Source organism: Cinclus cinclus, chromosome 5 (assembly GCF_963662255.1).
Source record: "Cinclus cinclus chromosome 5, bCinCin1.1, whole genome shotgun sequence".
NCBI classification, from domain to species: Eukaryota; Metazoa; Chordata; class Aves; order Passeriformes; family Cinclidae; genus Cinclus; species Cinclus cinclus.
The window spans coordinates 73,525,341-73,538,084 of NC_085050.1; the positions used below are offsets into that span (position 1 = coordinate 73,525,341).

Below are 12,744 nucleotides of genomic sequence, written 5' to 3' on the forward strand. Positions count from 1 at the left end.
ATGAAGTGGTTAACATTAATTTCATTTGTTTTTCTCCTGACCTCTGCCAGATGCAGGAATCTGCAAAGAACAGCACGAGATGCAGGTAAGGAAGGACTAATTAGTTCTCTTGGAAGTCTCTGTTCTATCAATTTCATGTCTTCAATACAGTTTCACAAACAATTTGTGGGAGCCTGCTCCATATTTAACAGAAAAACAGGATTGACTTGAAAAGAAACTAAATTAAGAGACAGCGGGGAGATGGGCAGGACACTCAGGACAACTTAACTGGGCCACTAAGTGTGGTGCCATCCCTCTGCAACATCTGTGTGGAGCATGAACAGATGTCACTGACTCAGCATCTGTGCCTTTCCTGCATGGGACAAGCAGGTGCACCGTGCTTTTGGAAGTTCTGTCTTTTGCCAAGTTAATAACTTAGTGTTCAGAAGAAGAACGTTTGCTTTAATCAAACTGCAGCTGCACTGCTTTATCTGCAAAGTACACGTTTGCTATCCCTAAGTAATGAGGCCCAGCAGTCATTTTGAATATGTGAATTAGGTAGCTGCTTACAGAGGTAAATATTTCAAGTCACCTGCTGGGGTTCCCTCAGAATGACAAGCAATGCTAAGAGTTAGGTATCTGTAGACAAATGAACAAGAAAGAGTTCAAGTTCTTATGCTCTTAAGTATAAAAGTCAGGTGAATGCTGAACACTTGTGCAAATCTGGCCCGTGGCACCCAGCGTGTATTTCTCAGGGTCCAGCACAGGCAGTGTGACACTGACAATCAATGCTCCCTGTGTTTTCCTTCCCAGACCACAAGAGCCCGATTGCCCACCGCTTCAACGACCTGAAGGAAGAGACATTCAAGGCAGTGTAAGTGAAGGTTCACCTTCCACCTCCTGATTCTTTTTTATGTCTCTCTTTATATTGTACCAAGAAGGGAAAGTAAGACACGCTCTGTGAGCTCACAAGGAGTGTGCATGTCTCACTGGAACACTGACTGAGCCCCGTACTGTTACTGCAAAACCTGGAAATATTTTAAGACCTGCAAACATCACAGTGACTTTCTCGCTCTCTGGGAAAAAAAATTCATTGCAAACCTTGTGAAAAAGCCTCTGTTCCTCCTCTGAAAATAACACAGGCATGATAAATATAGGTTTGATATCTTCAGAATGAATAGAAATTACGCTGTATTGAGACATTGCCAGATAAAAAAAGCCCCAAACAAACCACCAACCTCATAAAACAAACCTGTGACAGGTTTTCTGAGACAATTCAGTCATCTACATATCAAACTGGTTTCGGCAAAGACAGAGGCCCTGACAGACACACAAGTACTGAGAGAAGGCAGCCTGAAGATCATAATTTGTAACAGTGGCCAAATCCAGCCTGGGTCATGGGATTTATTAGTTGGCTGGTAAAACTGACAGAAAACTCCTAGCACAGTCTGCCCTGGTTTATAGTTCATTATTCAAGACTTCTTTTATGGGAAAGGTTAAAAGCATGTTCAGGATGCCACAAGACAGATGTGGGATCTGGCACTAGCTCCGCACAGTATCCTGGTTAACCTTAGTGCGTGCCATTTGAACAAACAAGTTTAATTCAAACAATAATTTGAAAATACTGCCTGCTGTTTCTCATATTCCAAACTGTGCTTTGTGTTTCAGTACCATGATTACATTTGCCCAGTACCTGCAGAAGTGTTCCTATGATGGGCTGTCTAAGCTGGTGAAGGATGTTGTGGATTTGGCACAAAAGTGTGTGGCCAACGAGGATGCTCCCGAGTGCTCAAAACCACTGGTAGGCTTTGAATCCTTCAATACTCTGTTTCTCCTTACTCTGTGCCAGGATCACCCTCCTGTAGGACTTAGACCTTAGGCTGTTGCCACAGGCCAGTGCTCAGATTTTAGAGCTTAAACAAAAGAACTTGGTTTTGTCAGGATCTAAAACTCTGCCTTTAGGAAGTGCCCAAATGATCCATGGAGCTGTATGCTGGAGAGCAAACACCACACTTTGGCACATTCAGCTTAGCATTGCCTGAAAATAAATGTTAGCATTTCGTCCAAAACCCCAGCTGTGAAGTACAGGCCTAGTTCTAGATGTTAAAGTGACCCAAGTGGGTGGATTTTCACACTGGGGTGACTTGAAAAGGGGTGTGTGCTAATTTAAGGCACTTAGTGTATGAGGGTTTAAAAAAATTCCTCTAAAACCAGGTAACAGAAGAAGTTTGCAGGTATTTAGGATCCCTGGATGTCTAACAATTTCAGCTAGACATGAGTTCTCCCCTCAAGGTTCCCATCAAATCCTGCATCACTTAATCTGAAAATTCAGTTTAGTCAGATTGTAAGTAAAAGGAGATCGCTGTCTTGCACAGAGTATTTTAAATTATAATTAACTTTTTTCAGTAAAGCACTGGAACAGTTTAGCTATCGGACTACATAAAATAAAGCTTGATAAAATGATGTGAAAACCAGCAGATTTTGATTTATCATCTAAATCTTAGTCAGTAAAACTGTATTTACTATTCAGCCTTTTCTTCTGCAGATAAACAAACAACACATTGCACTGTCTATACATAAACAGTAATTCTGACCCTTTACAGCCCTCTGTTTTCCTGGATGAAATCTGCCAAGTGGACAAGCTCCGTGACTCATACGGTGACATGGCTGACTGCTGTGGGAAAGCTGACCCCGAGAGAAATCAGTGCTTCCTGTCCTTCAAAGTTCACCAGCCAGACTTCATTCCCCCATACCAGAGACCAGCTGCTGATGTCATCTGCAACGAGTACAAGGACCACCGGGTGCAGCTCCTGGGAAAGTAAGGAAAATGGCCACTTCAGCTTTCTTATCCTGGTCACATTTCTTGTTTCACACGAGAGCACGGGGTTAAGGATCACATTTTATCAATCTCAGATCACCTTTCTTCCCCAAACCTGCTGGAAACTCACCGTGTTTCCAGTATCAACTTAATAACTTAGTTGCTCCACCTTCCTACTACTCTTGGTGTAACTGGCGAGAATCAAGGAAGATAACAGTCAAAAGGACAAAACTTGGCAATAGAACTGTGGTGAAAAGGCCATAAATGAATTTTTCACACTGAAAATCAGAATTTTCAAATATCTAACAACAACACATTTGTAAAAAGCAGATGTACATCAAGCCAGATGGCTGACAACATCAGGAGCTCACCCTTCACTCCCAGTTACTGACTCCTGCCTTGCAAAAAGTGAGATTTAGCAGAACATTTCCCATCAGCAGGCATTATGTCTCAAAAGTAGATTACTAAACTAGATTTCTAAAGTAGATTTCTAAATCGGGAAAAAAGTTAGAGAAGCTGCAAGAAGTTTTAGGCCATTTGCTGTTGTCACTGGACATGGAACTTAGGCTTTCCTTTTCCTTACAGTTTTGTCTATACTGTTGCAAGAAGAAACCCCTTCCTGCACGCCCCAGCCATCCTGGGTCTGGCTGCTGAGTATGAAAACGCACTTAAAAGCTGTTGCCCAGAGAGTGATGTTGGTGCTTGTTTGGATGCAAAGGTACAGCAAATTTGTCTCTGTGGGTAAGCACTAGGCAAATGAGCGAGAGACAGGCAGAATTCTCCTGATCATGCAAATCTCTGCACGAAGAACTTGGAGAGACAGGCCAGGACTAATCATAGCCATTGGATGTAATCAGTTTAATGTGACAATGCGTGTCCTGCTACCACAGGCAGCTGTCATCAAGGAGAGAGCCAAGAAGATTGGTGTGAAGCAGAAGCATGAGTGCCGAGTCCTGGAGAAGTACGGTGAGAGGACCTTCCAAGCAAGGTAAGTTCCAATCAGTTTTTTTGATACAATGCAGGCTTATCAACCTGTGAGTGAGACCAGGTAAAGCTCAGCTGTGAGAGCTGCAGAGCAATTACTCCATCTCTGGAACCAGTCCCGAAGATGGAGAATTAACTGTTGGAGCATCCCTCAGAAACAGAGATTACAGTGTGTTTAATCCACACTTTTGCCCAAGTCATACCCCATTCCAGTGCCTACAGCTTTCAGTGATGGACACATCACTGATCAGCAAAGGAAGGTGCTCGCTCGAACCTTAGGCTGACCAAAAAGTCAGATAGGGCAGAATCACAGTTGTTAAAAACATTTGTTTGTAAGATAAAGAAAAGCTTTTACAACGAATAAGCGGATGACTGGTCTGGGCACAGAGAGAGGACTCTGTTCTGCAGACAGTCTGATACACTAACACTGACCAGTCAGCTTTCATTTCAAGGTATAATCAGGATATATCTATCTGTGCCAAGTAATTTGGAGTACCTGCCAGCTGCTTAAGAGTGGTGGGGAATACTAGGGTGGGATCTTGACAGTTTGGGCAGAACAGAACAAGCACAGACTTGTTCCTTTCTGGTTTTACTGGTGCAGACGTTTATACCCCCTTTTTTTTTTTTTTACAGCCACCAGAAATAATATGAGAAGAAGTAGTATTTTCTTGAAACAATCCTGATCTACCCTACCATGTGTTAGTGACTTGAAAGTTTGCGTTGCCTACAGTGCTTTAAAACAAGTGTCTTTTTCTCCTTTTCTACCCAGTAAACTCACCCGTATGAGCCAGAAATACCCCAAGGCTCCGTTTGCAGACCTTGTTAAGATGGTCCACGATGTGAAGGATGTCTACAAAGAGTGCTGTGATGGGGACATGGTAGAATGCGTGGATGACTGGGTGAGCTCACTATTTTAAAACCATGCTTGCATGGCGTACAACTCAACCACAAATCAAGGAAAAGAAAGCAGAGGCAAATAGGCTGCTATTTTTTCTCCTGTCCTGTCAAGCATACTGCTATTAATTCAGCTTTCCTGTAGAGCCAGTGATTGCCAGAGAACAGATTAACAAACCTCTGCAATAGTGAGATCATTTCAGAGTTCCCTGGCTGACTGAAGCCGGGACACACCTGTGGAACCAGCTGCTTCCAGAGCTCTAGGGTTACATCACGTTTTGTCCTCTGTCAGAGGTGGGCATCTTGTCAGGACTGACCAGATCCATCAGGCATCCCTGTGCCACCAGTCCATGATGTGCTCATACCCCGGGTATTTCTCTTTGTGTCAAGACAGCATTTCTTTAGGCAAGTGCTAAGTAAATAAGTGACCTGAGTGAAAAGGGAAGAGTCTGAAGCAGAGAGAGCAGGTTAATGAATCTGTCTTTAAGTTATTATTTCATAGTTTGTCTGACACTATGTATTAATTTTACAGTCAGAGCTCGTGGCCTCTTTGTGCTCTAAACAAGATGTTTTCTCAAGTAAAATCAAGCCCTGCTGCGAGCTGCCAGTTTTGGAACGGACCAGGTGCATCATCGAGGCAGACTTTGATGACAAGCCTGATAATCTTCCTTCACTGGTTGAAAAATACATTCAAGATAAGGAAGTGTGTAAAAGCTATGAGGCAAACCACGACGCATTCCTGTCAGAGTAAGTAGTGCCAACAGCATTCCAGCCAGGCTCACTGTCCACCTGAGTAAACGTCCTTGCCATTACTGCACTGTGCTGGATGAAAGCAGCACCTTACTCAGGAGCTCGGTCTGCTCCTGTGCCTTTCAGGTTTGTTTATGAATATTCACGAAGACACCCCGAGTTCTCCACACATCTGATTATGAGGATTACTAAGGGATATGAAACACTCCTGGATAAGTGCTGCAAGACAGACAACCCTGCTGAGTGCTACGGAAATGCTGTAGGTGCAAAGCTTTGTTCGCAGACACTTAGACTGCTTGCGTGGTCCCTGTCATGAAACAATTGTGTTGAGAAGCTCTGACAGAAGAGCAGACAGAAGGCTCTCGGAGAGACATAATTCCAGGGCAAGCTAATGTCCTGGTGGGAGATGAAGCAGTCTATGGCCCATGGCAAGGACACAGGGTTATCTCAGATCACAGAGTAACTCCATTTATCACATTACAGTATTTCAGACTAGTCTCACTCAGCTAACTGTCTGATGCCTCTGTATCTCCCATGTGATTCTGCTTGCCCCGAGGCTGACAATTAACAGCTCAAATATTCTCTGAGCTCCACAGCCTACGCTGAGTACAGCTGCTCATGGATTGTGATGGGAATGTGCAAGACCAGCACACAGAGACACCTCCACTTAGGTCTGATCTGCAACTCGGTCACACGCAAGACACAGCATAAGCTGAGTTCCTGAAAGCTTTGGCCAAGAGACGTTCCCCTCGTGGTTGATGATTATTTGAAATATTTACTTGATTTAAACAAATATACATAAACCTCCACTCTTTAGAAAATAAGCCCATCAGGTAATTAATTTAAATTTAATTTTAAAAACGTGGTGGCCTTTTTCAAGGAAATTTCTGTTAGAAATTAAGACCCACTAGGGAATCAAATCCCACCAACACAATCCTGGCTATATACAAGGGATCAACCTTGCAAAATGAGCATTTTGTAGTTAAGGTTTAGAAGAGCTCAGAAGTTAGATTGCTATGACTGTTACCAGCAAGTCCTGCTCTAATATTACCAATAAATTTGTCCCTGTCTGCAGCAAGAGGAACTGAACAAGCACATCAAGGAAACTGAGGATGTTGTGAAAACAAACTGCGAGCTGTTCAACACCCATGGAGAGGAAGAGTTCCTTAAAGGGTGAGCAATTCCTGGTAACCACCCTGGAGAGTAATCAATCACACTGGCTGCTTTGGGCAGATGGATTTGGTCCTCACTTCTGTCTTCCCTTCAGTGGGCTACATGTGCTCATATTTGAGGAATGCTCTACTAACAATCATTTTGGTCTGACTTTGTCAGAATTCTGGTCCGCTACACTAAGAAAATGCCTCAGGTATCCACGGACACCTTGCTGGAAATCGGGAAGAAAATGACAGCAGTTGGCAGCAAGTGCTGCAACCTTCCTGAGCAGAAACGCATGTCTTGCTCTGAGCACTATGTGAGTACACAGATTTCTTCTGCTCCCTTCTTCTCTTGGAACTTCTCCTGTTCCACAAAAACACTGAATTCTGGCGAGATAGCACACAGAGTGATTTTTCATAAACACCATGCTAAGCATTCACCTAGCAGAATTCCAAGTCTGTTCACTTCTTAATGGATGGCCCTCAGGCCTAAATAGCTATCTGATGGTAGCTTGTGAGAATTTTAGTTAAACTTTGCTTTCCCTCAGAAAACTCACGTAAGTTCATAGAACCATAGAATGGCCTGGTTTGGAAGGAAGCTCAAAGCCCATCCAGTTCCAACACCCTGCCATAAGCAGGGACACCTTCCACTGGACCAGCTAGTCCAGAGCTCCATGACTGAGACTGAGGCAGGCTATTTTTGGAAAAGCTAAACAGGGTGCTAAAACCCTCAAACCTACCGACTGTAGCCCAATGCCCAGGTGAAGAAATGCCTTACTCCAGGAATACCTATATATTGTAAGTTTTAAACACACACCATTTCCCAACAGGTGTTACATTCAATAGCTTCCACTTCCAGCTATGCTACTGTGATACAAACATCACCGAGTTGCTGTGTTCTTGGGAAGAGGAAACTCAACTTTGCCCTTTTCTTTTCAGCTGAGCATTATCATTGAAGACATGTGCAAGAGGCAGGAGAGCACCCCCATCAACGACCAGGTGTCACAGTGCTGCAATGACCTCTACTCCTACAGGAGACCATGCTTCACTGCCATAGGCGTGGACACCAAATACGTGCCTCCACCATTTGATCCCATGATGTTCAACTTCGATGACAAAATGTGCAGTGCTCCCCCAGCTGAGCGTGAAGCAGGGCAGCTGAAGTAAGCTCCAAGAAATGCCTTGTAGGGAAGCTTTTGAAGTGCAGCACTTTGGGGAGTGCAGAAGGAAGCTACACTGTTTTGTCAGCTGACAAAACTTCACTAGTGACAGAGAAAACCAGATGCAACTGTATTTGCACTGAACTGGTCAGCGTATAACACGGAAGTTTGGAAGAGATGAAACAGAATTTTTTTCTTCACTTAAAATCACTCTCTTAACTGACCAGTTTCATGTAAGCCCACTGCCAGTGCATATCTTGCGATGTAGTTAATTAAGACAAGATACAGTTAATTTGCCTAAGTTTCGCACCACCTGTAACTGAGGTAACACAAAACAAATAGATGGTTGTGTTAGACTGGAGTTTGGAGTCACCAAGAGGCACAGGCTCATCCAGCCATGACAAAAACCCCTCCTAAACCAGCTATGCCTGGGGAGAAGGGTGTCTTGTAAAGCAGGGAATCACTACAGCAGGCAAGGTGAACTGTGTCTTGTGGCTTTGTTTCCAGATTGCTCATCAACCTCATCAAGCGCAAGCCCCAGATGACAGAAGAACAGCTGAAGACAATTGCTGGGGGGTTCAGTGCCATGCTGGAGAAGTGCTGCAAGCAGGCAGATATTGACTCGTGCCTTGGAGAAGAGGTACTTTCTAGCTCCTTTTTTTTACAACAAAACAAAACAAAAAACCACACACACACACACAATAAACCCAATACCACCAAAAAAAAAAAAAAACCCCTACAAAAACACCCAAGCCACGTGTACAGGAACGTGGAAACTGCACCAGAGAGTTGTTCAGCAAACTGCTGTGGTCACTCGTCCACGTGCCCTTACAATGAACGGCCAGAGCTTCACGTGTGTCCTGCAGCACAGATGATAATCACTTAGAGAACTAATTCACACAGAAAGCTCGCCTGGAGGTAATTCAATCAAACCACCGGCTCAAAGCACATCTAAATCCTAGATTAGATGAAGTTCTCTCGGGCCTTGTCGGAAGAGCCAAATATCTCCCAGCCACAGTTGAAAAATATCCATGCATAGAATTTAACTTTATTTCTAGCATACATACACTTCCTCTTGTACTACAGATCCTTAACAAAATTCTGGGATTACCAGGAAAATGTGCATCTGGATCAATTCTCAGAACTGCCTAGCAAATACAGATATACTGGAAGTTCATGTCATAGAAAAAGGTTCTCTGGAGCCATATATTGCCAGAAAATAAAAGTGACACTTTGCAGTAGCAAGCCCATTATAATGTAGGGGATAGGACTATTACTAATATCTTACACTGCTTATTAATTGAATCCTTTTTTATCTATATCCAAAGTGTTGCAGTGATAAGTATCTCAGGAAGACTTAGGAAAGAAGTATTTTGTCTCTAATCACTTCCAAAAGTTTATTTTCTACTTTGGCAAGTTTGGAGGACGCACAACATGCAGGGGCAGGTGGGTTCTAGGGTCAGGAAGAACCATCAGAATTATCCTTTGAACCATAACTCAAGCACAAATTTAAGTTTGGAACAGTTCCTTCACAAGCACAACCTACTCTTCTCCTTGGTTTCTCTCTCACAACTGTTTTTGCTCCTTTTCCTAGGGTGCTGCCCTAATAGTCCAGAGCAGAACCATATTAGGAATTGGTGTTTAACCCAGGGCAGGTAAGAGCAGTAACGCACAAACACCTTTGTCTGTCTGTCTGCCCCTTCCTGCCCACCCTTCCATCCACTTAACTTCTTTATCCCTGAAAAGCATCCAGCTTCCCTTTAACCACCACCTGTGCTTTCCCTAATTGCTTTACCATCTGCCACTGCACAGGGCTGAGAAACCTGCAGTGCTAGCAGCGTGCTGCTATGTTATAAAAAAAAAAAAAAAAAAAACCCTTTTGTCTCTCCCATCTAGGTTGCCAGTGGGAAAAACATGAAGAACAAACTTTCTGTGTAACTTCTCCCACCCCTCATCCTTTTTCCTTTGGTACTAAATGAATATTTCATGAATCTTCTGTGTTTTGTCACACTATGTACTTTTCAATTCCTTTACTTAAAAAACAAATAAAAAATAAATAAAGGCTTTATAAAACTGCACCTGTCCTTGTCTGCTGGTGACCACCACAAAGCAAAGCTCTGCAGAGCTGCCTGCACCAAATGCTTATTCTAAGTAGAATATATGGGCAAAGTGTGTTTCAGATTTCTTTCTGTTCATTGCTCTTGTAAAGTTTTTATGAAAGAATATTAAACTGGTAAGGCATTTAACTAGACTTTAATACCCTGATTCAATTGCACGTTGATTTTAGGCTTTACTTCAGCCAATACAATTATATAGTAAGAAAAGTTTCAAAGGTATTGTTCGATAAAGAGAATCATTAGCAAGGAGCTCTTCTTAAAAAAAAAAAAAAAAAATTTTACACCAGCCACAAATCATTTGCCACATCTCTTCAGTTGCAAAGGGTTGCAAACAGCCCTGCTTTAAAGACACTTTCCACGTCTTAACTAGTTTTTTAAAAAGTGTTTTAAATTTCCTCCTGAAAAGCTCACCACGTAAATCATGCCCCTCACTGCAGGAAACTCCCCAGAGAGACATTTCGTGCACCTATGCCAACACATCTGTGTGAATTGCTAAGACCTATTTCATTTCACCGGCCCGGGGAGACTCGCGCCGTGTTCTCCTCCAGCCCCGGCAGAGCTCCCAGTCCCGACTCCGCTCACCTGCTCCGGGTCGCCGCTGCCGCTCCCTCCTCGCACAGCGCGAAACCGAAAAGAGTAGCGGTCTCCGGCTGCTGCTTTTGCGGCCCCAGGCCCGCTACCGACCCAGCCCGGCCCGGTCCAGCCCTGTCCCGTTCCGTCCCGCCCGGAACAGCTCTGCGGGCGGCCCGGTTTCACCGCGCGGGGCTCTGGAGCAGAATCCGAGCTCGGTGCTGCCTCGGGAGAGGCGCGGGACGCGCTCCGGGCGCCGTGAACGAGAGCAGCTCGGGGGCCGAAGCTGGGCCGAACCGAGCCCTGCTCAGCCGAACTCGGCAGAGGAGAACTTTACGAGTTCGGCCGAACCGCATCGCCTGCTCTCGTGCCCATTACTTAGGGCGAGCGCAGTCACTGCCTAATGAGCTCCTGCCCGACCCCGCGCTCCCGTCCGTGCCCGGGCGATGGCCGGGCCGCCCGCGGGACTCGGCCGCAGGAACACACCGAGCTCTGCGGCCTTAACGTGAGGTGGCCCCGCCTTCCCCCGCACCGCCCCCAGGGAGCCGAACCGAGCACCGGCGGACGCTGCGAGCTTCACCGAGCTCCGCCGAACCGAGCCGAGCTCCGCCGAACGTAGCCTCCAGCTCTCGCAGCCATTCATGAGACTTTTAGATCAAGCATTTTCCCCGTTTTCTCCCCCTGCCGCCGTTTCCCTCCTGCTTTCCCTGTGCTGTCTCAGCCCGCTGAACTTCCTACCCGAAAACTGCTTTGGCTGCTCTTTATCCTCCATTAAATCAAACTTTTCCTCCTTCCTCAGCTTACCTTTAACAGACCATCCCTGACCTGTCAGCTTTGTTTTCGGTTAGATTCTGTTCGGTTCGACTGAACCGCCTCTTCAGCGCATCCTGTCACAGCCAAGCCGGGGCTGCGCAAAGCGCTGCTGCCCTACGGCGGCGCTTTCCGAGTTCAAGCGGTGCTGAAGCCGGTCCGGCGCTCGCTGCCGAAATAGGGCGGGTGTCACGGCAGAGCGAAACAGCCCCTCCCATCCCCGGCCCTGTGTCCTTGCAGGGCCCTGCCCCTTCCCAGAATGGCACCGCTGTCACCCCAGGGGCACCGAGGTTTGGTCCCTGATCGCTGTCGGTGGGAAACGGTCCCACCTGTTCCCTGGTCCCGAGCGGCCGCTGCTGTTAGAGGAGACGCTCCCTGGGAGAGGGGACAGCCGACTCTCATTGCACAGTTCGAGACCAGTTCCCATCTGGAACTGCCCTCCCTGCCCCTGCAGCAACACATGGGTCTCCCACACTGTAGCCCCTGCGGATGAAGAGGCTCGTTTCTGCAGCATGTTTTATTACAGAGGAACGTGAACCCTGGTCGACACTTTCACATCCAGAGCGTTTTTCTTTATTCTGTCCTGTAAGCAGTTCGATGGAGTCAGAGGCCTGCTGCAGCACCGAGGGGCTGAGCCAGCTTTGGCTCACAGACCACCCCTCTTCTGCCCCCAGCACAGCAATGCCTGCGTGGAGACGGCAGGGGCAGAGCCTGACACGCCAGGGAAAATCCAAGCGCCCCTTCTCAGGGAAACATCCGCAGCTCTCACGGCCCCTGCAATGCTCCAGGAGAGGCTTTGGCAGAGCTGCCGTGCTCTGCACTTGCCCTTACAGGCTCTTGCTTCTTCTTTGCTGAGGAGGAGACCTGAGCCCATGAGAGGACTTGGTCCTGATCATGCAAACAAGGACCCGCTCTGTCCCCGACCTCCTCATGTGTGCTCCGGCACAGCACACCGGCTCCTTACTCGCCTCTGGCAGGGCACAGTGGCCAGGTCACACAAATTGGGGTCCTGGGACCCTTGGGACCAGCGTGGTGACCACACGTCGCCCAGACCAGCACTTGTGAAGCTGCACTTGGGGATTGCCGGTGTGAAGGCTGTGCGGCCCAATGGGCTCCTGCGGGCAGGGAACTTCCAGGTCCTTGGTCCCCATTGTACCACTCCTGGTGTAACTACGGAATGTCCCCTCTCAGGGCACTCGGGGACTCCAAAGTTAAGGACAGGCAGGCAACGAAGCCTGCACTACAGGAAGGCAGCCACGAGGAACAGTGGGTCAGCATCAGCAAAACCTGCTCTCGCTTTTAATTCTTACACAGACTTTCCCCCTGTACGGAGCCTTCCAAGGGAACAGCATTACTAACGTGTCTCCTTTCAGCTCAGGCTCAGGGAACACGAGGCAGAGCACAAGTCAAAGGGACAATGATTTCCAAAGCTGCTTTTCTTTCCCTTACAGGAAGCCAAGCTTTAACCAGACATCCATGGCTTTCCCTAGGATTATCAGGCAGCCTGC

The 12,744-nt window shown here is 46.5% G+C and overlaps 1 protein-coding gene across 1 annotated transcript; it reads left to right on the forward strand.

The window, feature by feature from the left end:
* Positions 1 to 10,298, forward strand: ALB (albumin). The gene is made up of 14 exons (XM_062494076.1): positions 1 to 85; positions 793 to 853; positions 1,648 to 1,780; positions 2,583 to 2,797; positions 3,383 to 3,515; positions 3,688 to 3,785; positions 4,551 to 4,680; positions 5,208 to 5,422; positions 5,552 to 5,684; positions 6,501 to 6,598; positions 6,758 to 6,896; positions 7,519 to 7,742; positions 8,247 to 8,379; positions 9,334 to 10,298. Exons 1-14 carry the CDS (start codon positions 1 to 3, stop codon positions 9,382 to 9,384), a joined length of 1,848 nt encoding a protein of 615 aa, XP_062350060.1. The 3' UTR covers positions 9,385 to 10,298.
* Positions 10,299 to 12,744: the final 2,446 nt, after the last annotated feature.